The sequence below is a fragment of the Erythrolamprus reginae genome, chromosome 6, assembly GCF_031021105.1.
Source record: "Erythrolamprus reginae isolate rEryReg1 chromosome 6, rEryReg1.hap1, whole genome shotgun sequence".
NCBI lineage: Eukaryota > Metazoa > Chordata > Lepidosauria > Squamata > Dipsadidae > Erythrolamprus > Erythrolamprus reginae.
This window is the reverse complement of record NC_091955.1, coordinates 63,592,265-63,617,967: the sequence shown is the minus strand read 5'-3', so window position 1 is coordinate 63,617,967 and position 25,703 is coordinate 63,592,265. Positions and strand designations below refer to the sequence as shown.

The 25,703-nt window shown below is 39.4% G+C and overlaps 3 protein-coding genes across 8 annotated transcripts in view; 2 read left to right on the top strand and 1 right to left on the bottom strand.

Annotated features, from left to right (window-relative positions):
• Positions 1 to 7,817, top strand: part of XRCC6 (X-ray repair cross complementing 6) — a 43,527-nt gene extending 35,710 nt beyond the window's left edge. For 3 of the 6 annotated variants that reach the window (XM_070756026.1, XM_070756027.1, XM_070756025.1), the window contains exons 9-13: positions 1,909 to 2,070; positions 3,351 to 3,480; positions 5,563 to 5,663; positions 6,351 to 6,464; positions 7,389 to 7,817. In XM_070756026.1, coding sequence (XP_070612127.1) covers positions 1,909 to 2,070; positions 3,351 to 3,480; positions 5,563 to 5,663; positions 6,351 to 6,464; positions 7,389 to 7,591 — 710 coding nt within the window. In that variant the 3' untranslated portion in view covers positions 7,592 to 7,817. The remainder of the gene's footprint in view (positions 1 to 1,908; positions 2,071 to 3,350; positions 3,481 to 5,562; positions 5,664 to 6,350; positions 6,465 to 7,388) is intronic. The other 3 variants (XM_070756030.1, XM_070756031.1, XM_070756028.1) reach the window with 1 other exon arrangement.
• A 923-nt stretch (positions 7,818 to 8,740) lies between these two features.
• Positions 8,741 to 14,527, bottom strand: SNU13 (small nuclear ribonucleoprotein 13). The gene is made up of 3 exons (XM_070756033.1): positions 14,418 to 14,527; positions 12,634 to 12,754; positions 8,741 to 11,303 (listed from the first exon to the last, which is right to left on the bottom strand). The coding sequence occupies exons 1-3, from the start codon at positions 14,418 to 14,420 to the stop codon at positions 11,041 to 11,043; spliced, it is 387 nt and encodes a 128-aa protein (XP_070612134.1). The 5' UTR covers positions 14,421 to 14,527; the 3' UTR covers positions 8,741 to 11,040.
• A 3,769-nt stretch (positions 14,528 to 18,296) lies between these two features.
• The window catches only part of MEI1 (meiotic double-stranded break formation protein 1), a 58,212-nt gene continuing 50,805 nt past the window's right edge, over positions 18,297 to 25,703 (top strand). The window contains 1 exon segment of the mRNA XM_070756023.1: positions 18,297 to 18,434. Within this exon segment, the coding sequence (XP_070612124.1) occupies positions 18,297 to 18,434 (138 nt within the window).

Below are 25,703 nucleotides of genomic sequence, written 5' to 3'. Positions count from 1 at the left end.
CATGCAGCCTTTTCCAAGGCCGCGCAAGGAGCCGGGCTTGAAGTTGGGGGCGGGGAGCAATGAAAGTGCGGAGGCCGGCAAAGAGTGTTTTGAATGTTGGCTGCCCCCGCCCCCCCCAGCGCCTCCGGCCCCCTTGCCACTACCCCCCGCCCGCCCGATCCGCCCCTCTCACCGGCTTTCTTGGGACACAGGTCCACCTGCAGCAGCGTTGGCGGCTATGGCTTCTCATCCTCCTCATTCGGCCGCTAGCTGCTCTGAGCGCTTTGAGAATGCCCACCCCGCCCCTCTCACAGTCCCTTAGCTGAGAGTGCTTTCGTCCCAGCTATCAGCGAGGGGGCTGCAGGAGAGGCAGGGCAGGCATTCTCACAGAGAGTGAGAGAGAGAGTGAGAGAGAGCGAGAGAGAGAGCAAGAGGGGGGAGAGTAGAAGGTAGAGAGAGAGAGAGAAACGATAGAAAAAAGGAGAAAAAAAATGAGAAAATGATTGAAGCAGAGAATGACAGGAAAGAACGAGAAAGAGAGAGAGAAGTGACTCTTGGTGATGATGTATGATGTCATCGGGTGGGGAAAACCATGGTATAGGAAAAAAAACGTGGAGTATTTTTTAATTAATATTTTTTTGAAAAACCGTGGTATAGCCATTTTGCGAAGTTTGAACCCACGAAAATCGAGGGATCGCTGTACTAGTATTGGATTGATGCCATGATGGAAAAACGTTACTCCTAAGGCAGTCCAACCCTCTCCTCCCCAGATATGGTAATACTTCAGTGCATTGTCCCACCTAGACCAGAAGGGTAACACAATTGATAATATTAAATGCAACAGAGAGATCTAACAGAATGAAAAGAACTGCACTCCCACCATCCAGATTCTGATACAATTCATCAGAAGTCTGGTTTAATATTGGTGATGTAAAAGGAAATGTGGGAAAAGTGGGTTGACATCCACATTTTAAAAAGGTCCCAGATCAAATAAAAAACAAAAATAACCTTCACATTTCTTTTGGGGAGAAATGTGCTATAACTTCTTGATTATTTTGAAGAGTTCCAAAGCATTAAAACAATTTAACCCAAAATCAATGAGTCTGTTGGCAAATTGATGTTCTAAAAGAGAGGAACATGTTGTGACACTCAATTGTAAAAATTAGACAACACATCTCTCCAGAGTTAAAGAGAGATAATCAGATTATCCACATGTGCTCCATAAAACTTTTTTTTTTCTTTTTTGAGAGCAGACAGTAGGAACTGTGTTTTGTGTTCAGTTTGCAATCAGTTGGGAGTCATGAGATTCCATCCAGCTCATAGCTGCTAATCTCACCTATATGGATTCTAAATTCAACTAGTTCATCTCTTTATCAGTTTGGATTTTATGTAATTATATGGTTTACTTTAAAAATTAAAAACCTTTGGACTAGCAAGTTTTATTTGAAATCAGTGGGTGTCGTTTGATCTTTTTAAACAATACAATTTAATTATAAAATTAAATATTTGTATTCTTTGGAATATATAGCAAGAGGATGATTATTTTTTGGTTTTGGAAAGTTTCACATGGATCTGTTTAAATAGGGAGGGGTGAGGTTTTAGAGGTAAGTTTATAGAGAGTGAGGGAAGATGTGGAATAAAAATAGATTTTATTTTAAGTGACATTCTTGATATTGGTTGTACTTGCTGAGTCTTCGGAGAGGGGCGGCATACAAATCTAAGTAATAAATAAATAATAAATAATAAAGGGGAAAGTTTCTTTTATTTTTTTGACATCTATTTTTATTTTTTTATTTTCTATATCTTTCATTTGTTATTTAATGTATCTTTTTATTTTGTAGTTCTATATGCTTTATTTGTATTATATAACTCCTAATGATATTATAGGGGGAAATAATAATTTAACTCAAAATGGCCTTTTGTTTACAGGAAGTACTACTCTGTTTAATGCCTTGCTAACGAAGTGTTTGGAGAAACGAGTGTTGGCCATATGTAGATACATACCACGTCAAAACAATCCTCCTAGGTTTATAGCTCTGGTCCCACAAGAAGAAGAACTGGATGAGCAAAATGTACAGATAGTTCCTGCAGGTAATTTAAATGTTATATTTTAGTTTTGTGGTTGGCTTAGAAGTGTTGCTCTATTTGATTTTTTTTTCAAAACAGCATCAAAATACTATATTTTGCTTATGCAGCATCAAACAAGTATAACTTGAAAGAAATTTATTCTTTAATAATACTATAAAAAAGATATCTGATATATCCAATAATAACATAGTGTGGTAAAACAATTTATATGCAGGTATTTCTCCTCCTGAATTTTATTCCCTTGTTTTTGTATTAACTGATAAAGATTTGTAAAAACTCCGGAAGGATTAGGACCTTCAAATTCCATATTTGGCATTATTTCTAATCATAACCAATGAATGTGGTTTATTTATACCCTATGACTATCATTAAGTGTTGTACCTTATGATTCTTCACGAATGTATCTTGCCTTTTTATGTACACTGAGAGTATATGCACCAAGACAAATTCCTTGTGTGTTCAATCACACTTGGCCAATAAAGAATTCTATTCTGCTCTATTATTATAAATAATTTAATAAAAATATTAAAATGTGTAATAGTGTGTGTGTGTGTGTGTGTGTCTGTATAGGCATCTATACAAATGCATGTGTGTGCGTGTAATATCAGAGTTGTTCAAATGCTGTCTACAACTACATGGTTTTTTATTTCTTAAAAATGAAACCTGTGTTATTACATTAATTGAATGTGGACCTACTTAAGCCATGTCTGATTATAATAAATTGCAAATTTCATTAACAAGAAAATTGATTGCCTGTGAGATATATTTTTTCTATCCATTTCTGAGCTTATTGCTTCAATTATAGAGGGTGTTTACATATTTATTTATTTATTTATTTACTTATTTATTAGATTTCTATTGTTATAATAATAATAATAATAATAATATTTATTGGGTTTATATGCCACCCCTCTTTGAGGCCTCAGGGTGGCTCACATCGTATATGTCCCCTTCTGAATTATATATAATAAAATTAATGTAAACATGAATAAATTATTTCTCCTCGGCCTTTTTAATGACATTTGTACATTTTATTATCTCTTTAAAGGCAATCACTCTTATTGGCAATTTCAGTTGATGAATGATATTTTAATAATTTAATATTTAAAGGAGTTTAAAATAATTGAAGCATTCAGGCAAAGTTTGTAATAATGCCAACTTTATTTAGCAGATTATTTATCAAAATACTGCATATTTGAAGATTATGTTGACAGAATAACGGTTAAATTGTGCTTTCAAATGACTTGGCTTTCTATTGTCTGTTTTTCTTTCCTTTTGCTTAGGTTTTCATCTCATTTTTCTACCTTATGCTGATGACAAACGAAATATTGACTTTACTGAGAAGATACCAGCTAATCAACAACAAGTGAACAAAATGAAGGAAATAATACAGAAGCTTCGATTCAAGTACAGGTGAATATAGAGATAAAAATTAAGATATACATAGCAAATAGTAACTAGGGAAACCTTCAAACTTTAATATCTTTTTCAATGCCTTATTTTGCTTGTGTATTGTGGTACAAGTTAACTGTACTGTTCATGGAGTGACTTTGAACCAGTCAATTTCCTTTATCTCATCCTATCTTCATCTGTGATTGCTCACTCAATGCAGGATGCAGAATGCAGGACTTAATTTGGCTGAGACTAACTTCCCAAAAGATAACTTTTTAATGAATTAAATTTTAATTTGATATCCAATATATATAAGATGTATATATATAACAGATAGTTTTTGCTATTACAATGTCCCACTTAGAGAAGGGACAAATTTAAGCTTACACTATAATACTTAAGTATTCATTCTATGGAGGGAAAATATGAACTCAAAATATCTATAAGTAGGAACTGCATCAATTTTGACAAAAAGTCCAACCTAGACAGTTTATTATCTTCATTAAAGATGTGTCTTGTTATAGATTTCAAGTGCATGTAGTATAGTAATTGTACGATTTTTAAAATATTTAAAGTAACCTTCGGGGTTTCATTAATTATAATTTATGTTTGGTATGTATGTGCTGTTTGGTTTTTAATTATGATAGGGTTTTTAGTTTTTTAATATTAGATTTGTGCCATTATAATATTGTTTTTATCGTTGTTGTGAGCCGCCCGAGTCTTCGGAGAGGGGCGGCATACAAATCTAATAAATAATAATAATAATAATAATAATTATTATTATTATTATAAAACATTACTTTTGGCAATGTTAACTGATGTGCGCTGCTTCATAATGAAAGGAAAATCCAAAGATTTCTCTTACAGAGCACCAACATTCTGCCCTTTCTCTTTTTTGAGATCTATATAGTAACAGGGTGTCCAGGGAGAAAGCATTTTGAAATTCCCTGATACAGTGGTACCTCATCATAGGAACTTAATTGGTTCCAGGAGGAGGTTCGTAAGGTGAAAAGTTCGTAAGATGAAACAATGTTTCCCATAGGAATCAATGTAAAAGCAAATAATGCGTGCAAATCCTTCATGAAAATCCCAAACTTTAGAAGGGAGGCGAACAGAGGGCAGGGAGGAGCAGCTAAAGGGGGCGGGTGGAAGAAGCAAGGCTAGGCTAAAGGGTGAGTGGGAAGGAAGAAAGGCAAGGGGGGGCGCCCCTCTCTTTTCTTTCTTAAAAAGACACCCTTTCAGTTCCTTTGCAAGCACCTTGTTCTCAGCAAAATTTTCCTACTCCAAGCAGCCCCTCCCTCCTCCCTTTTCTTTCTTAAAAAGACACCCTTTCAATTCCTTTGCAAGCACGTTGTTATCTGCAAAATTTTCCTACTCCAAGCAGCCCCTCCCTCCTCCCTTTTCTTTCTTAAAAAGACACCCTTTCAATTCCTTTGCAAGCACCTTGTTCTCGGCAAAATTTTCCTACTCCAAGCAGCCCCTCCCTTTTTCTTCAAAAAAGGGGAAAAAAAGAAACCCCTTCATCCCAGCAGCAGCTGCTTGGGTTCGTAAGGTGAAAATAGTTCGGAAGAAGAGGCGTTCGTATGATGAGGTACCACTGTATTTCCCTTTAATTTGTGATCTAGTTAAGGTGCAATCAGATGACATCATATCCAATGGCTAAGCCATGGAGAAATATCGGTAGTTGAGGAAGCAAGTTGTTGCCATACTTACTCATTTTTGCTTGAGTCTGTCAGGCAGCGTGGTCTGTTTTTTTTAACATGAATTTTTCCTGACTTTTAAACATTTAACTACAGTTTGTTTCCCCCCCCCCCCATTTATTCCATTTTTTTCACAAATTCCCTGATATTTCCTGAACTGCCAATTTCCCTGATAATTCCAATTTCCCTGTTTTCCAGATTTATTTATTTATTTATTGATTTATTGATTGATTGGATTTGAATGCCGCCCCTTTCCGCAGACTCGGTTTGCTGAATACACTGAGTAAAGTTATTCAAAACTGGATAATCTCCCATAAAAAGATATTATGCTTGTAGAACCTGTTTGAATTTTCATTTTTATATTATGATAACATTCTTGGCACTTTTTGCTGGATTTTGACAGAAGTGAGAGCTTTGAAAATCCAGTACTACAACAACATTATATGAATTTGGAAGCACTGGCACTGGATTTGATGGAGCCTGAAAAAGCTGAGGATTTGACAGGCAAGAGTAATTTAGTATAATATAATTTGCCTTTCATATGGTCTTTGATACCTCATAAACTTAAGAATACGGCAAGCAATTGTTATAGAACTATATTTTTTACAGAAGTAGTGAAATTATTTGATAAGAGTTGTACATTATTTGTAGTGCTTAAATATTTACTAGTCAACCCCGAATGTAAGGATTGTTTTTAAAACGAAAATATAAAATATAAAAATAAAATTCATTTTTCAGTGAGTTTTTTTTTAAAAGCCTAGATTACAATTTCCAATCTGTATTACGAGTTTTGAGACATAGTGAGAGCTTTATAGCAGTTTTCTTTCATCAGTTGATATGTTTAAATTATCTAAATATTCTTATCTTCTGTTTCCTGCCTCGTATCTATATTTTCTTGTCATTTCTATTAGTTAATGAAGGCTGAGGAAAAAAATAACCCCTATTGAGTTATACTTAATTAGTTATTCTAATTCTTTTAAGCAGTTACTTTGTTTTTGGTACGTCATTTTACAAAGCAGAATATTTCAGTAATTAACAATATTTGGTAGCTGTTCCTATCCAGTCAGATTTTATGGGTTTGTTCATGGCCCCTGCTTCTTTAAAGCTCAAAAATATATTGTGCACATTAAATATCCCATTATTTCTGTATTTTAAAATACCAATTCTAAGGTTGTCTTCCTTCCTTTTTAGTGCCCAAGGTTGAGCTAATGGATGGCCGAATGGGTAGCCTTGCAGAAGAATTTAAACAACTTGTTTATCCGCCAGGCTATGATCCTGATGGGAAAACTGCAAAACGAAAACAAGGTGAGATGAAAGGATACAGAGAGAAGACAATTATGTCCTTAAATGCATATGCCCTTTTAAACTTTGCCAACATTGCAATGTGGGATCTAAGTATATCCTTTTCTCAGAATATAAGTAGGTTCTTGATCCAAGGTTCTTGATTTTCTGAGGAAGTTTGCAGATGGCAATGACATATTAATGCAGTCTTGGGAACCAGTCATAAACAAATGGGTTGTCAAATGCCCAGATTGTGATCCTGTGGGAGTTTATACTCCCAACTGCTTCAAACACTTTAATGTTGAAAAGCCCCTAAATGTTGAGATTTTGACAAGATAAATGTTTTCATAGATATTTGATAAAAGGGTGTGGGAATCAGGTTTATATTTTTATGAAAATTAATAGAAAAAGCCCCATCTCCTGTCTACTTCTGGTTCTAGATTTGATTATACAACTTTCATCTGTCTCTAATAAATAAGGTTAGTTTGGCTGACTCAGCTTTTTCATTTCACATATAACATAATGCACAAACTACTGTAGTATTATTTAGGAAAATAGCTTCTTATTGGAATAATAGTACTGTATGAATTTGGTTTGTACACATGCCTCAAACATATAGCTAAATGACTACATCTTTGGGGATTGATCGTATGTCCCTTCGCTCAACACATAACTTAAAAATGCTTCTGAACGAATTGTTATAAATTGATACTGTCTGTATCCTGGAGTCAGGTAATGGCAAACCATCTCAATATTGCTAAGAAAGCTACCTAGACATTTTTATGAAATCACCAACAGCGGAGCTTGATCAGGAAGAGACTCAAAATCTTTTAAAGAGATCAGAATGTGAAGCTTTGTAGGATTTTGTGCCAAGATGGCTATATGCATGAAACATTTCACTTATAGCAAATGAGTGACAAATAACTACACCCAATTTTTTTTCTCCAGCAGGTAGTAGTACTGAACAACCAGAAAAGAAAGCAAGAATGGATCTCACCGAAGAGGAAGTGAGGAATCATGTCAATAGAGGCACTTTGGGTAAACTTACTGTGCCAATTCTAAAGGATATATGCAGGATTTATAAGCTGACAGGTGGTGGAAAGAAGCAAGAACTTTTAGATGTGATAACTGCGCATTTCAATAAGCACTGAGTTTATACTCCCAACCGCTTCAAACACTTTAATGTTGAAAAGCCCCTAAATGTTGAGATTTTGACAAGATAAATGTTTTCATAGACATTTGATAAAAGGGAGTGGGAATCAGGTTTATATTTTTATGAAAATTAATAAAAAAAGCCCCATCCCCTTTCCACTTCTGGTTCTAGAGCTGATTATACAACTTTCATCTGTCTCTAATAAATAAGGTTGGTTTGGCTGACTCAGCTTTTTCATTTCACATATAACATAATGCACAAACTACTGTAGTATTATTTAGGAAAGTAGCTTCATGTTGGAAGAATAGTACTGTATGAATTTGGTTTGTGCACATGCCTCAAACATATAGCAAAAGTGCACTGGCAGTCTTCTTTTTTCAACCATGTTACTTCTTCCCAGTCCATGATAGAAACAAGTTAGCCATTAAAGATACAGTTAATTTGCCTACTATTTTGTGATAGACACTGACCCAAAGGGGGTCCACAATGATACAAAGGCTGCATTCAATACTAGGCTGGTGTTCTCTCTTGTGAATTAGAATATTCTTACCTGCCATTTTCCTTCTATTTGATGGAACAGCTAATTGACAGCTGGATAACTTGCATTGTAAAGTGGGAAAGTAGGTTTTTTTGGGGAAGAGAGGAACCTTACTGTTCTTTAGCTCATCCAGTTGACAGCAAGTTGTTCACTGAACTGATTGAAACAGTGCTATCCGTGTACAGAAAAGTTGGAGTATTTTTTTAAACTAAACTATATTATTCTATGGCTATTCTAGTTCAAGTGGCTTAAGTTTTACTAAGTTTACTTCCAATGTATATGGGGCAAAGCCTGATAGCCTAAGTATGGTGGCACAGGCCAGGATTTGATAATCTATGTAATCGGCTAAGTTTGCTTGGCAGCAATATTGAACATATGGCTGAACCTAGCTGGAGATTAAAATATTGGAAAGCTCCGACTCAAATCTATCGTCCATAATGAAAGCTCACTAGCTAACTTTTGACTTTGGATCTCTGCATACTTTTTCAATCCATTACCTCGATTATTACAATGGGTTAAATTATGGGAAACGTATTCCTATACATTCCATCTGTAGCTCCTGGAACAAATTTGCGACACACGCCTTATAAATCAGTAATAAAAATAAAATGCAGAAAATATATTTTATTAACAATACCCAGTCAACATATTGAGTATGACAGGCATTCTTGCATAGTTGAACATATTTGACATGTGCAACCCCCATACTGCTAAAACTTCTATGTATGTTTGTAATCTTCCTTTGGGCAAAATGCTGTATCAAAAGGAACTTTGGAATCAGCATAACTCAAATGGGTTAACTTACATAATACAGTATACCCAAATCTGGCATCTATGATTTTTCTAAGAATGAAAGTTACAGGGTGCATTCCAAAAGTAATGCAATTTTTTTAAAAAAAGTAATTTATTGAACAGATTTGCACAAACACTTAAAATTCTTCAAAGTACTGTCCTTGGGCCTCTACACATTTTTTTCCAGCGACTCTGCCATGACCGGTACGCGCCCTGGAAGGCGTCTTTGGGGACCTCTTGCAAGGTCTTCGTCATGGCTGATTGGATCTCTTCTATGGACGAAAAACGGGTTCCTTTCAGGGCTGGGAACAAAAAGAAGTCTGCTGGGGCGACGTCAGGACTATAGGGGGTGTGGGGCAGCATTGGCACCTGGTGTTTGGCCAGGAACTCGCGGACTCATAGCGCATTGTGACAAGGCACGTTTTTCGTCCATAGAAGAGATCCAATCAGCCGTGACGAAGACCTTGCGAGAGGTCCCTGAAGACACCTCCCAGGGCGCGTACCGGTCATGGCAGTCGCTGGAAAAAACGTGTAGAGGCCCAAGGACAGTACTTTGAAGAATTTTAAGTGTTTGTGCAAACCTGTTCAATAAATTACTTTTTTAAAAAAAAATTGCATTACTTTTGGAACGCACCCTGTATAGATTTTTCAATGTTGCTGCACTGTTGCAGACAGATTATAGTTTTCCAAAGATATTAAGAAAGCTGGCAGGCAAGCTTACAAATTTGGGGAGGGAAAGAGGGTTGTTTTTTTTCAATGCTCCCTGTCAGCTTCCCACAAAGAAACTTGTTTAGTGAACCTGCCAGAAAAGTCACTCTGGTCTCACTAATTTTTTGTTGCCCATGGTTATTGTTTCTTTATGTAGAGAAATATTTCTGATATGATGAGTCATCTGGTCATGAATTGTCTTATTTTGTATAATCCCATTTATGCATCTGAAAACTTTATATCATACGAAATAAGTATTTTTTAATCTGGAAAATAACTGTTTAAAGGTTTTGCTAATAAAATAGTACCAACAGTTTGCTGTTATCTCATTCTTGTGCAGTTGTAATGATAAGCTAGAGGCCAGCAGCATCCCGACACATCTTTCTAGAAAGCAGCATTGTCTAGGTAAAATTTGGAACACTATGTCCACCAGAATCAGTGCAGAATCACCTCACTTTCATAGAAGACACTGGGCATGGTACCTATTTTTTATAATTTATTTCTGGGGAAAAAGCCTCTGGCTACAGCAACAAAAAGCAAATGAAAAAAAAATTCTTACATTTCTGTCCTGTCAAATGACATTAGATTGGGGAGGAAACTTCGACTTCTCTCTAAGGTAGCTCCATAAGCCAAATAACCTTCAACAGATTATTGAATAGAATATGTTTTGTATTATTGTATTAAACACTTAACGTATACATAAACTCATCTTCAAATGATGTTAGTTATTATCAAGTAACTAGTTTAAATCTCATTGAAGAATGTTTGCATCAGATTTAAAGCAGGGATATGCAATCTAATTTATTTATTGATTTAATTGGATTTATATGCCGCCCCTCTAATACAGTGTCAAGGTGAATAATGTGCAGTCCCCATTTGGCCCTCAAGCATCCTGAGGTCATGCCACTGAAATAAACTGGTAAACTTGCTGAATTCTGACAGCAAGCTCCGCCCATTTCCTGAACATTAGAGTGTTTTTAGGATAAAATTTCAGACAGGTTCGCTGGTAAATCTTCCAATTCCCACCCTCAAAATCCATAAAAGAGCAAGTTGAAAACATTTGACCATGCGGCAAAGTTACTGTTCCTTAAAATCAGAAAGCTGCTCACCAACTTCAGCAATTTGGAATTAGGGTTATGTTTAGCGCCATTACTGCCTGATAACTGCAAATTATTATCCTGAATATTATGAGGGTATGAATTTGTCTTGACTTAAAAGAACAAGCAATCTCCAATTATAGGCTTAACAACAACCCATGATTGAAGTAATCTACTAGATTTAAAAACCTAATAAACATTTATTAATCATTTACACAGCCATCCATTTTATAAAAGCATGACTTACATTGTAAAACAATAGCTGATGAATAAAATATTCATAGTCTTGGTTTTTGCAGTTACTTGTCAGTGTTAGACCAATAGTCTTTCAATAGATTGTTGGACAGAAATAATTTGAGGCCTGAGTTGTGAGCCTTCTTTGATAGTAATGGAACAGGCAATAACGGGCCGAGAAACACCACATGCCCGCCCTAAGGCTTGTTTGGAACGCACAAACACATAGGGCACGTTCTTGTCTTCACAAAGTAGTGGGAGATGAAGGATAATTTCAAGAGGTTCAGCATCTGCAGCCATCACAATGAATTCTGCAATTCCTCTATTCAAAGTTTTAGTGGCTGTGAAAAAAGAAATCAATATACAGTAATTACTATCAGGCACTCATTAAATTCAAAAGCTAGCTTCTTTTGCTGGAGGATAAAGAGCACCTTGCTACATGCAATTAGTAGTCTATGTTCTTCGTTGAACTTTCTTGCTTCATGATTTGTGTTCACCTTATTCAAATATATTTTCACATTGTGGGATTTGTCTGGTAGACACTAAAGTGGTTATAACGCTGAAGACATAGCTTTTACCACTTGCAAATCAATGAATTGGATATCTGGCTGCATCTCTTTCTGAAGGCTTCAGTGTAGGAGTACAAGTTCTCACCTAAATACATGGCAAGTTAAATTAACCAATCTTAGAAAGGATATAATGCAAATCGGTATATTGTGCAGCATTCCAAATATTTCCCAAGTGGGAACGTCTTAACAATGAAAGCAAACACGGATATTATTGTAAAAACTCTTTCTGTCCTCGAGTTTTATTTATTCATTATTTATTTGATTGATTGATTGATTTTATATGCCGCCCATCTCCTTAGACGCAGGGCAGCTTACAACATGTTAGCAATAGCGCTTTTTAAAAGAGCCAGCATATTGCCCCCACAATCCGGGTCCTCATTTTGTCCACCTCAGAAGGATGGAAGGCTGTCAACTTTGAGCTGGTGATGAGGTTTGAACCGCTGACCTACAGATCTACAGTCAGCTTTAGTGGCCTGCAGTACAGCACTCTACCCACTGCGCCACCTCGGCTCTCTTTTCAGTGTGTCTGTCTTATTCCACTTATTTCTGCTAAGCACATTTGTGGAAATACAAGTAATAGGCTACTAAGGAGGAGAATCAATATGTTTAAGGATATATTTAGTTCAGGGTTAGACTGATTTCCTGTAACCATCTTCTCAACCTGCCTCTGGTAATATCTGGTAGAGCTTTCCCTCTTCTGGTATTTCCCTTCCACTAAGTGCAATACATTAATTATCTAATCCATGGGCATTAAATTTGATAATATCATGTGACAGACATATCATGAGATTGATTTGCCCTTGCAAAGTTAGGGTAGCCTGCCCATGACACATCAGGTCCACGGGCCACCTGTTTGACAGCTCTGATCTAATCAATTACCAACTTTTATTTGGCTTAGCTGTTAAATTCTTGCAGCTTGCTGAATTCTTATGACTATCTTCAAACATATTGAATCCTGAATTAAGTTTCTCTTGCCCTAGGGAAAATTATTTTAAATGTTTTTATTAGTTTGGGCAAAGTATTTGAAAGAAGACAACACTCACCCACCCACCCTGACATCAATATAACAATATTTTGATTAAAAGGTTCAATCAGATTTCACCTTCATTGGCTCCTTTGCGTAACTGTTTGTAGTTACAAGACTGCTGTACAAGATCCAGTAGTGTCTTGGTGAGCTGAGCGTCAGCAAGAGGGTAAGCTTTTGGATTTACTTCTGCCTCAATCTGTAGAAAAATATCGGAAATTGAGTTACAGAAAACATCATTTCTTTCTCAACAGTGCTATCTGTTCAAGGAACATAACTGTATTGGTGCTAGGTGAAGTAATTATCTTTCTATTACCACATACCAAATACCATTGTATTTGCTAATTCCCTTTCATTAGCATCCAAGTCACCTTGAAAAACTTTCAATTTTTTTCATTATAACATATTCAAGGAGTAGATGGAGACAAAGGTAAAATATCTTGAAAATAGTCACTGGCTTGTCATCTCTAGATTTAGACTAGCATTCACTGAACATGGGATGCCCTTGAAGATCTCCCCAAACTTCAGCTTGTCAGAATGATATTGGTCAGTGATCAGTCATGTTACATTTTATTACAAAATGTTTTTAAATGCAATACAAGTTGACAGTTAGGACCCACAAAAGTCCTTCAGTTTTGGGCCTTAGGGATCATCTCTATCAGAATCACTAGGGAGGACCTACCCTCAACCAGGAGAGGGCCAAGCAGCAATCGGTTTCCATTACAGCTCCTCACCTCTTGAGAAAGGGAAGAACCCTCACCCCATCCTCATGGTTTTCCAAAAGCAGATGAAAACCCAACTGCTTCCGATCTCCAAGTATTAATTGTACCAGAGGTATCTTATTTAATAGGTTTAATACAGTATGTTACTTTCAACAAAAATCAAAATTCAGCCTTAATTGGATTGCCATTTTAATATATTAACAAAGTTTATATTTAAATTCTGCAAGTTCCCTAAAGCCCTTTTTATTTCAATTATTAGACAAATCTCATAAACATGAATACATGCTACCAAAATGTACTACTGTAGGCTCTAGTCTTGAGTACAAGTTTGATCTGCACTGCTCAAAAATAATAATCAAATAACACATCCTATATCTGAATGAAATATTCTCATTGAATATTTTGTTCTGTACAAAGTTAAATGTGCTGACAACAAAATGAAATTGATTTCACAGATTTACTTGGAGTTATATTCTGTTGTTTAAGCGTTCACTATTTTTTGTTCAGATAGACAAAAGCAAAAACGGTTGTTGTGGAATGAAAAGGGCTGAATTTCAATATTTTCATAACCATGAAGGGAAAACGATTTCTCGGAGTCCTACTACGAATATTGATTGATTGATTGATTGGACTTTTATGCCGAGGTCTCAGAGAAATACTTGGGTATTTCCCGAGAAAGCTGTTAGGACAACCAAGCAGCCAAACCTATTCTGCATTTCATCTTCAACAGCACAAGGACCCGGGAAAAAAAAGAAATCCATCGCAAAAACACTGATATTCGTGGTGTGGTATTTAATATCCCAACCTCAGCATGATAGCAAAAACAAGAGTGGGATTATTGGGATCGGGCGGCATAGAAGTCAAATTAATTAAATTAAATTAATTATTCCAATGAGCACAGAAATGGAAAAGCAACAGAGGAAGGCGCTGGGTGCTGCACGCGAGGCCTTTCGCTCAGCACGTGGTTCCTCGGGTGCCTATATGGAAACGGGAGGCTGAGCGCGCCCGGATAAGAAGCGTCCTCCGCGTGGTCTCCGGGGCTCGCGCTCACCGCCACGCGCTCATTCGCTTCGGCGCTTTCACCGACCACCAGGCGCCGCCATCGCTTGCCGCCACAGCTGGATCTACCGGCCCACTCACCATTTCTGCTCGATGGAAAACTTCTGCCGGAGAATTCTGCTCTGGATCCTCTCGGCCCGAAAGCTTCACGGAGGGGGGGAAAAAACGTGAAATGCGCAAATACCCAGGAAAGAGGCACTTCCGGAAGTGACGTTGAAAAAGAGCGGCCCTCCTGCGGGAAATAGGATGATGCTGACCTCGAAGGTTTTTCTGCTGCCGCGAGTGCGACCTCTATCTTTGACTGGTTATTATTACATAAAATTTGTGTGGAGAAGGAGCTTCGACTTAAAATAGGGGTCGTGTTCAGATTCCCTGACGGCGACGTTTACTGAACTTAATTTCCACGTTTACTGAACTTGTTTCCACGTTCACTCATTAGCACTTGTCATTTATCCACAGCTAGATTTTTTCTTTATTGAGTTTAATTTTTTAAAAACTTAAATAATAAAGATTTTTATTAATATTGATTGATCTTTTTCTTTTATGTCCACTGAGAACATCTGCACCAAGACAAATTCCTTGTGTGTTCAATCACACTTGGCCAATAAAGAATTCTATTCTATTCTATTCTAAAACAAATCAACATACAACATAAAAATACAAAGTACAGTATACATATACAGTACACAAGACCAACATATATTTTAAAAAAGTAAAAAAGTTTATGTATGTGTATTACAGAATTACGTATCACTATCGTAAGTCTATTATCCACAATTATTAATTACATTGACAGGTACCGATATGTGATTTGATTAATACACATTTAGATTCAGCAGCAATACAAATATGTTGTGCAGTGGTTGTTTTTGTAATAGGTTAAAATGACACGCTTAGCAGTTGTTCCCTGCTGGGAAGGTTGAACTTAAAAAAGGAGACTCTAGATCAGTGGTTCCCAACCTTTTTTTGACCATGACCCACCTAAGCATCTCTAAAACCCTGATCCTCCCCCCAACATATAATTCTTACTATTCAAAAAGTGAAATCCTACTCATGCCAGGGAAGCCTGAAAGGCCATTAACTTGGTTTAGACAAAATTCCAATTGCCCCCCTCAAAAATCAAATTGCCCCCAAATTGCTAGATGAATGGAGTCTAGATCTAAATCAATTCATCAAAATTTTCTGTATGTAACACATTCAGAAATTATCCATGACTTATTCATAACCATTATCATTTTTTAAACCTCTCAGTTCTTTGCAACTGGAAGAAATTAAACAGGTACAGTGTACTGAGGGTAACTCATTAAATGTGAGTGCTTTTTCAAGAGGCAATTGAACCTCCTCGTTTTTTCTTTTGAAGATATTTCTCTTCTCATCCCAAGAAGCTTCTTCAGCTCTGACAGGATAGTTGGGAAGTCAGAGTTGAAGAAGCTTCTTGGATGAGAAGCGAAACGTCTTCAAAAAAACCCCCCAAGACAATCCAGTTGCCTCCTGAAAAAGCACCTTTGGGACAACCATGACCTGGATCACTGAGAATCTCTACAGTCATTCAATATTTGAAGCAATTAAATAAATCATATGTCCCATAATGTTACATATCTACCAGCTGATATTCTTTGACAACATAGTTTTGTGCATGGATTATACAGCGAGTCCTGGATAAAATGGTAGTATTGCCTAAGTGTATATTAGGCCATCTGGAAATGGAAGTTCCACATGAAATTACCAAAGTTATGAAACCTGGCATGAGATTTTAATTTATAGCACACTTTCCCCCCCCCTCTACAGTGCTTATTGGCTGAAACAAGAATATTTGATAAAAATAATAGTCAACTATACTGTATATAACTACACAAGGCATTTAGAGATACAAGTGAAATACATTTGATTTCTGAGTAAATATACTTTAAAATATTGTATATTATGTAGCTTTTGTAATTTAATTAATGCATATATTAAAAAATCAAAACATTAAAAGTATATCTCTTAAATGAAATCCTATATATTGAGCTAAAATGAAGCCTTTAGCTATAGCCCTTTTATATCTTTGTACCCAAAGTACAAATATATGCCATTTTCCCCCCTACTATGGTCTCCATTGTCAGGGTTCCAAATAGAATTCAAAACTAAATCAGAGTCAGAGGCAAAATATTCCTCAAAGTTCCAATTAAACTAGCAGAAGCCATGTTGGTATATCTGAGAGAAACCTAAATCTGAAGTCTCAGGGGTTTCTCCACCCAGTTGAAAATTTAAACCCTTGTCCCAACACTCCCAAGTCCATCATGTTGATCAATCTTCATCTGTCAATTTGGCTGAAACTCCCATCTCCTTCTGTGCAGGTACAGGAGGGCAAAGACAAAGGGTGACCTTGACAATCTAGAGGAAATTTGTTATGGCTACATGCAAACATCCCTCTGGCAATTATCTCTCCTAAATTCCCACAGTAAAGAATACATTTTAAAATAGCATAAAGTGTGGTAGGCCGAAGACCACAACTAAAATTACACCCATCTCGTTCTTACCTCATTAGGGAGACATGGCATAAGCCTTTTTTTTTGAGAAATTTTATTTTTATTTTTGTTAACTCCATGTTCATACATGTATTACTGCATATACCATACAAACATTTCCATAACATATATTATTATATCTTTCTAGTCAATTTCTATTCAATTCAACATCTTTATAATATTAATGAAATTACCAGTGGCTTAAGCCATTAAAATAGTATTTTCCCACTTAGGTCAAAAACATCCTTATCATCCAGAAGAGGGGATGGTAATCAAAAAGATGATGGATTGTGCAGAGATGGATATGCTGTCAAGAAAACTAAAAGGGAAAGAGAATTCAGGCTATTACAAAATATGGGAGAACTTTTATAACTGGTTAAAGGAAACAAAGGATAAAAGAAAAGAAACTATATAGAAAGATAGCCATAGATATTATAATACTGTACAACTTTATAGAAAAGTATGTAAATATGTAAATATGCAAAGGAATACATTAACAAAAACATGGTAAAAATGTACATATCTCTGATCGAACTTCTGAATGAGAAGGGGATGTAAATATCCCAAATGCATGTTTTTATGTTCTTTTTTTCATTTTGTTTCTTTATTATGTCTGTAGAAGGTTTTGCAATGTGATAGCAAATTTCATTATGCATGCTCCTTTTTTTAATAGATTAAAGGATTGATAGATAATAGCATCACTTGGTACAGGGGGAAGACCCTTCACCTCTAAGTATATGGTTGTTAACTGTTTTAATTTTTAGAGCAGTCTATCTGTCTTTATCAGTTGTCTCTGTCTTCATCAATTCTATACGGCTTTATCAATTGTATATTGTGGGATCATGTGGGGAATTGTGGGATGTGGGAGAGGGAGGGGATATTTCTTAAACTAATAAGTATTATTGTGTCTCATAAACTGTATATGACCCTTTGGTAAAAGGTAAACGGTTTTTTAAAATAATAATAATAATAATAATAATAATAACAACAACAACTACTACTATTATTACTATATTTGTTAAACTAATAAGTATTATTGTCTGTCTCATAAACTGTATATGGCCTGTTATTATGCCCTTTGGTAAAAAGGGCATTATAAATAAACACTATTATTATTATTATTATTATTGTTGTTGTTGTTGTTGTTGTTGTTAAACTAATAAGTATTATTGTCTGCCTCATAAACTGTATATGGCTTGTTATTCCCTTTGGTAAATAAACGGTATAATTATAATTAAACGGTATCATTAAGAAATCTACACAAAACCAAGCAAACAGCAGGCTGAGCGTCAGGTGGAGAAACAGCCACCGCAATAAACAATTAGTGCTGAAAGCAAGGTCCACTCTGGCCACGAGCGCTTCGGGTGGGCTTTGCAACCCGCCAAATTTGTCTCCGTCGTCTTTGCAGCTGCTCCCGTCAGTGTGGAAGAAGAGCACGCGAGGCGGCGAGATGGCCGGCTTCGCCTCAGAGCCTTTAGCGTGCGAGCGGCTTCACTCGCAGCACGACCCTCGCTGGCTGCTGGAGTTTTTGCCTTCGCCGCTGTGTTTGGCCTGCGCTATTGAAACGCTGAAGGAGGACGGGGTGTCGGTAGGTGGCGCCGGCCAGCGCGCTTACTTTGAGCCCCGCGGGACACTTTGGAAGGCCGAATAACGTTCCCCGTTTTTCTCTTCGTGTCCTCACTCGTCATTAGCCGGCCTTAGTTCACAATTCCTCTTTCCCGCTCTAAGCTCGGGGAATCTGCTTCACATGAAAGCAGTGGACTGACTTGGATGCGCGCGCGCGCGCGTGTGTGTGTGTGTGTGTGTGTGTGTGTGTGTGTTTGTGTGTGAATGGTCAATTTTTTTAGTCGGAGGTTTTTTAGTTTTGAAGCCCATAAATTAGAGAACAAATAGGTTCTTTTTGGAATAGCAACATTACAAATCATTATCTATCTATCTATCTATCTATCTATCTATCTATCTATCTATCTATCTATCTATCTATCTATCTATCTATCTATCTATATATCTATATATCTATATATATATATATCTATTTCGCCGAAACGTCGCATAGACATGCAAAATATTACACAGGGCAAAACCCGAACTCAGAACAATCTACATATATATATACAGTGATCCCCCGCTCGTTGCGAGGGTTCCGTTCCAGGACCCCCCGCAACAAGCGGGTTTTCGCGAAGTAGCGCTGCGGAAGTAAAAACACCATCTGCGCATATGCAGATGGTGTTTTTACTCCCACAGCACTAGCGAGGAGCCGAAGATTGGGGGCGGCGCGGCTGTTTGCCGCCGGCATGGAGGGCTTCCTAGCAGCCCCCCAAACCCGGGTTGGGGGTCCGGGGAGCGCTGGTCCGGGGAGCGCCGAGAATGAACGGCGTGGACAAGCCGTTCCTTGCCGTTCGTTCTCGGCGCTTTCGAGCTGAGTCCGGGAGCGAATTCGCTCCCGGACTCAGCTCGAAAGCGCCGAGAATGAACGGCGTGGGCGGGCGAAGGGCGGGCGGCAGCGAGGAGTTTGCGTGGGCGGTGGGGAAACTCCTCGCTGACGCCAGCAAGAGGGGGAAGACTCAGGGAAGCCGCCCAGCAGCTGATCTCCCGGTTGCCATCTACGCATGCGTGCCCACGGGCACGCATGCGTAGATGGTATTTTGACTTCCGGGTTGAAAAATAGCGAAGTACCCTGTTCGCAATGGTTGGGGACGCAATAAACGGGGGATCACTGTATGTATGTATGTATGTATGTATGTATGTATATATATATATATATATATATATATATATATATATATATATATATACCCCTTATTTATTTATATATATATATACACACACACACACACACACACACATATATACTGTATATGTATGTATGTATATATATATATATATCTATATCGCATTTTTCGCTCTATAAGACGCACCTGCTGATAAGACGCACCTAGATTTTAGAGGAGGAAAATAGAAAAAAAATATTTTGAGCCAAAAAGGGGAGAGGAAGAGAGGAAGGAGTGAAAGAAGGGAGTGAGGGAGGAAAGAAGGGAGGAAGGAAAAGGAAAGCAAGAAATGGAGGGAGGAAAGGAAGGAAGGAAGGAAAGAAAGAAAGAAAGAAAGAAAGGGGGAAGGGACAGGAACAGAGGAAGGAAGCAAGGAAACTTATGAAAGGGGAGAGTAAGAGAGGAAGGACTGAAGGGAGGGAGGGAGGGAAGAAGGTAGGAAGGAGAAAGAAAAGAAATAGAGGAAGGGAAGGTAAAAGAGAGAAAGAAAAAGAGCAAGAAAGAAAGCAAGAAAGAGAGAAAGAAAAAGAGCAAGAAAGAAAGAAAGAGAGAAAGAAAGAAAATGAAAGAGAAATAAAAATAGAGAGGGGGAATGAAAGAAATGGAAGGAGGGAAGGAAGGAGAGAAAGCAAGAGAAAGAAAGAAAGCAAGAGAAAGAAGAAAGAATAAAAGAGAAAGAGAGCAAGAGAGAAAAAGAAAGAAAGAGAGAGAGAAAGAAAGAAAGAAAGGCAACTTCAAAGAAAGGCTCACTGAGCATCTCTCACTCTCTCTTTCTATCCCTCTTTCTTTCTTTCTCTTCCTTTCTCTCTCTCCTCTTCCTTTATCTCCTCTCTCTCCCTCCCTCTCTCTTTCTCTCCCCCCCTCTCTCCCCCTTTCCCTCTCTCTTTCTCTCTCTCCCTCTCTTGCTATCTCTCCCCCCTCTCCCTCTCTCTTTCTCTCCCCCCTCTCCCCCCTTTCCCGCTCTCTTTCTCTCTCTCCCTCTCTTGCTATCTCTCCCCCCTCTCCCACTCTCTTTCTCCCTCTCCCTCTCTTTCTCTCTCTCCCCCCCCTCTCTCTCCCCCTCTTTCTCTCTCTCCTTCTCACTTTCTCTCTCTTGTTTTCTTTCTGTCTCTTTTGCTTTCTCTCTCTCTCTCACTCTTTCTCTCTTGTTTTCTTTCTCACGCTCTTTCTTTCTCTTGTTCTCTCTCTCTTGCTATCTCTTTCTCTCCCCCCCCTTTCTCTCACTCTCTCTTTCTCACTTTCTCTCTATCTTGCTGTCTGTTGCTCTCACTCACTCTCGTTCTCTCTCCGTTCTTCTCAGCGGTGACGCGCGCACGCCCTGCCCGCCTCACCTTTGCCGAGAGCACTTTCGTCCCGGGCTCTCAGCAAGGGGGTTGTAGGAGAGGCGGGGCCGGCGGCAAAGGTGATATTCAATGTCGGGGGCGCACGGGCGGTTGCACGCGCTCCCTATCTCCCTGCTAGCCCACTCGGAATATTCAAAATAAGAAAAACCTTCGCCGGCAAAGGCTTTTCTTATTTTGAATACTCCGAGTGGGCTAGCAGGGAGATAGGGAGCGCGCGCAACCGCCCGTGCGCCCCCCGACATTGAATATCACCTTCGCCGGCCTCCGCTGAGAAAAACCTTTGCCGGCATTTCCTCTCGGCGTCAAGGAGGCGCAGCGGCGGGCAGAGAGAGGGAAGGGGGGGCAGCGGCGTCCCTCCTGGCCTTGGCGGTCCGCCCGACCCTCCCCACCTCCTGCAAACGCGGCGGGCGGCGAGGGGAGAGCGAGGAGCCGGTTCCGGCGGGCCCGGGGCTTGGCTGGCTGCCTGGCGGGGGGAGCGCCGCTGGTGGTGCGGAGGGAGACCCTCCTCCGGGAGGGAGGGGGCCAGGCAGCAGCTAGCCAGCCAGCCGGCAGGATGGCGCTTCCAAGTTCGCAGCCTCCCCCCCCCCTCCCTGCCTACATCTTCGCTCCATAAGACGGGGCTGATTTTTCATCCTACTTTGGGAGGAAAAAAACTGCTTCTTATGGAGCGAAAAATACGGTATATATATTTGTTTTCGTAGATTTTCACGGGTATATGTATGTAGATTGTTCTGAGTTCGGGTTTTGCCCCGTGTAATATTTTGAGAGTCTATGCGACGTTTCGGTGAAATCACATTCACCATCATCAGGCTGAAGTTTTAAGCTTCGTGTTGCGGTAAATATGAAATAGACACTCAAAATATTACACAGGGCAAAACCCGAACTCAGAACAATCTACATATATATACGCACGCACGCACGCACGCACGCACGCATACATACATACATACATACATTCATTATGGGGCCGAGGCAAAAAAGGACTGGGGTTCAAATCCCAGTAAAAGTGTGGCTACCTGATGAAGACAAATAAGCCTGAAATAGATCTATAGTAGTCTCCCTTGCTTTTTATTATCAGTAAAAATATGTTACATAATGTAATATGTTACATTATCAGCAAAAATATGTAACATAACTATATATGTGAATGATGAGGCAGCAGCCATCTCGATCACCGGAACATAGAAACTTTAATAAAACCACTTAGCTTTCGTTAGCGTGCTGCTAACTTCGTCAGAGTTTTAAAATGCCGTGGGAGACAAACATCTTTATAAAGCATTACTCAGTCTGCTCATTGCCCGCGTCACGGGGCCACACCCTTCCCTCCCCCCTGCGGTAAGCCTAATTGTGGGCTTAATCCTGCTGGCTGAAGTGAGATCTACCGCTTTTGCTCGTGTTTGTTGCCTTTTTCCCTCCCCAAGGGAGGGGGTGGAATTGTGAGGCTTAATCCTGCTGGCTGTAGGGAGACCTGCCGCTTTTACTCGTGTCTGTTGCCTTTTTCCCTCCCCAAGGGAGGGGGTGGAGTTGTGAGGCAATGCTTCGGAGGTGTTTGGTATTCCTTTCTTCCCCCCATTGTCGTTGTTACTTTTTATAATGGTACATGTCTGCTCTTGCAATTTTTTTACCCATGTCCTCGTCCTAGGTCTACACTGTTCTAATCCCCCCTTGTCCTCTATGTTAGACTTAAATTGTGCCCCTCCACCTCTACCTCCGTATTGCTCCAGTATGTTCCCTTGTTTCTCGTGGGGGGTTATCCCACCCTCATTTGGCTGGTTTCTATGTCTGGCCTGGGGAATTCTGCTGGGGGCTGTGTCCAATCTTAATGACCCATCTCCTTTAAGTCGTTGTTGGTGCCTTAAAGCCTGGTATGCCGATGGCATATCGATGTGTCTATTTAAAGAATTTTCATTCGAGAACCAGGCTTCTTTTAGGAGGCGACCTCCCTTGGTTTCATCCCGTGCCAGAATCTCAGTTCCCTGGAAATCGAAGCCGTGACCTTGCTCCTCCATGTGTATCCAAATCTGGGAGCGCTGTTCCTGACGCCGGACCGCTAGTTTGTGTTCGTGTACCCGGGTTCTCAACCTTTTAGCTGTTTCACCCACATAGTGGTGTGTACAATTACTGCAGTTTATACGGTAAATTACCGAGGAAGACTCCTCCTTCACTAGGGTTTCCTTCGGGCGCATTACTGATTTTCTCAAAGTTTGATCCGGCCTATGCGCTACTTTGACCCCGTGGGGTGCCAGTATGCGTGCAGCTGTTTCGAATACCCCTTGTATGTACGGGAGTACCCTCCACGCTGATGTTTCGTTTGTGCTTTCAGTAGGCTGCCGGAGTCTAGGTGTAACGCACCGTTGGATAAAATCCCTCGAGTAACCATGACGTATACAAGTTTGGTAAAGATACGCTCGTTCTTTTTGTTTGGCTGCCCGTGTACTACAATGGGTATTTATCCTGTTGAATAATGTCCGTATGCAGCTGACTTTATGTGCGTTGGGGTGGTTGCTTTCGTTGTGTAACATGCGGTCCGTGCTGGTGGTCTTGCGGTACACCTCCGTGTCGATGCTTCCATCCAACTATTGAAATTCTGCCTAAAAACATACTTCACATTCAACGGCCAGATATACGAACAAGTAAAGGGCACGCCGATGGGATCCCCAATTTCGGGCGTGATTGCAGAAGCAGTTCTCCAGCAATTGGAAAGAGAAGCCATGGAAATATACAAACCTAAGTTCTGGACACGCTATGTCGATGACACGTTTACCATCATCAAACAACGGGATAAAATCAAGTTCATGGGAATTCTTAATTCCATATATCCGGATATTCAGTTCACGGCGGAGGAGGAGGCCAATGGCAAACTGGCCTTTCTAGATGTACAGATTAACCGGAACCCGGATGGAAGCATCGACACGGAGGTGTACCGCAAGACCACCAGCACGGACCGCATGTTACACAACGAAAGCAACCACCCCAACGCACACAAAGTCAGCTGCATACGGACATTATTCAACAGGATAAATACCCATTGTAGTACACGGGCAGCCAAACAAAAAGAACGAGCGTATCTTTACCAAACTTGTATACGTCATGGTTACTCGAGGGATTTTATCCAACGGTGCGTTACACCTAGACTCCGGCAGCCTACTGAAAGCACAAACGAAACATCAGCGTGGAGGGTACTCCCGTACATACAAGAGGTATCCGAAACAGCTGCACGCATACTGGCACCCCACGGGGTCAAAGTAGCGCATAGGCCGGATCAAACTTTGAGAAAATCAGTAATGCGCCCGAAGGAAACCCTAGTGAAGGAGGAGTCTTCCTCAGTAATTTACCGTATAAACTACAGTAATTGTACACACCACTATGTGGGTGAAACAGCTAAAAGGTTGAGAACCCGTGTACACGAACACAAACTAGCGGTCCGGCGTCAGGAACAGCGCTCCCAGATTTGGATACACATGGAGGAGCAAGGTCACGGCTTCGATTTCCAGGGAACTGAGATTCTGGCACGGGATGAAACCAAGGGAGGTCGCCTCCTAAAAGAAGCCTGGTTCTCGAATGAAAATTCTTTAAATAGACACATCGATATGCCATCGGCATACCAGGCTTTAAGGCACCAACAACGACTTAAAGGAGATGGGTCATTAAGATTGGACACAGCCCCCAGCAGAATTCCCCAGGCCAGACATAGAAACCAGCCAAATGAGGGTGGGATAACCCCCCACGAGAAACAAGGGAACATACTGGAGCAATACGGAGGTAGAGGTGGAGGGGCACAATTTAAGTCTAACATAGAGGACAAGGGGGGATTAGAACAGTGTAGACCTAGGACGAGGACATGGGTAAAAAAATTGCAAGAGCAGACATGTACCATTATAAAAAGTAACAACGACAATGGGGGGAAGAAAGGAATACCAAACACCTCCGAAGCATTGCCTCACAACTCCACCCCCTCCCTTGGGGAGGGAAAAAGGCAACAGACACGAGTAAAAGCGGTAGATCTCACTTCAGCCAGCAGGATTAAGCCCACAATTAGGCTTACCGCAGGGGGGAGGGAAGGGTGTGGCCCCGTGACGCGGGCAATGAGCAGACTGAGTAATGCTTTATAAAGATGTTTGTCTCCCACAGCATTTTAAAACTCTGACGAAGTTAGCAGCACGCTAACGAAAGCTAAGTGGTTTTATTAAAGTTTCTATGTTCCGGTGATCGAGATGGCTGCTGCCTCATCATTCACGTATGTACCTGGAACTCGCATTTTTAGGACTATTCTTGATAACTATATATATATATATATATATATATATATATATATATATATATATATATATATATATATATACCAATATATACCGAATATACCAAGACCGTCATATATATATATATATATATATATATACACACACACACACACACACACACACACACACACACACACATCACACACATATACAGTACATTGCTCAAAGAAATAAAGGGAACAGTTAAATAACACAATATAACTTTAAGTAAATCAAACTTATGTGAAATCAAACTCTACTTAGGAAGCAACACTGATTGACAATCAATCCTCTACCAACTTTAGCAATAAAACAATCCTTTTTAAATGGGATGAGAGAGAAGACATTGTAATAACACAACCCTGGCAAGTCTTTTGACATACGGAAACTATTCTACCTTATTTGGTTATTTCTGAGTTCTTAGCTCAGGGTGGAAATGGCAAGTGCTAATGATTATATAGTT

Bases quoted from the DNA above. Each gene is read 5' to 3' on its own strand.
- SNU13 (XM_070756033.1), bottom strand. The intron at 11,304-12,633 runs GTGAAATCTGAT...CTTTTTTCACAG, and splicing joins ACGCAAAGGAGCCAATGAAG to CCACTAAAACTTTGAATAGA.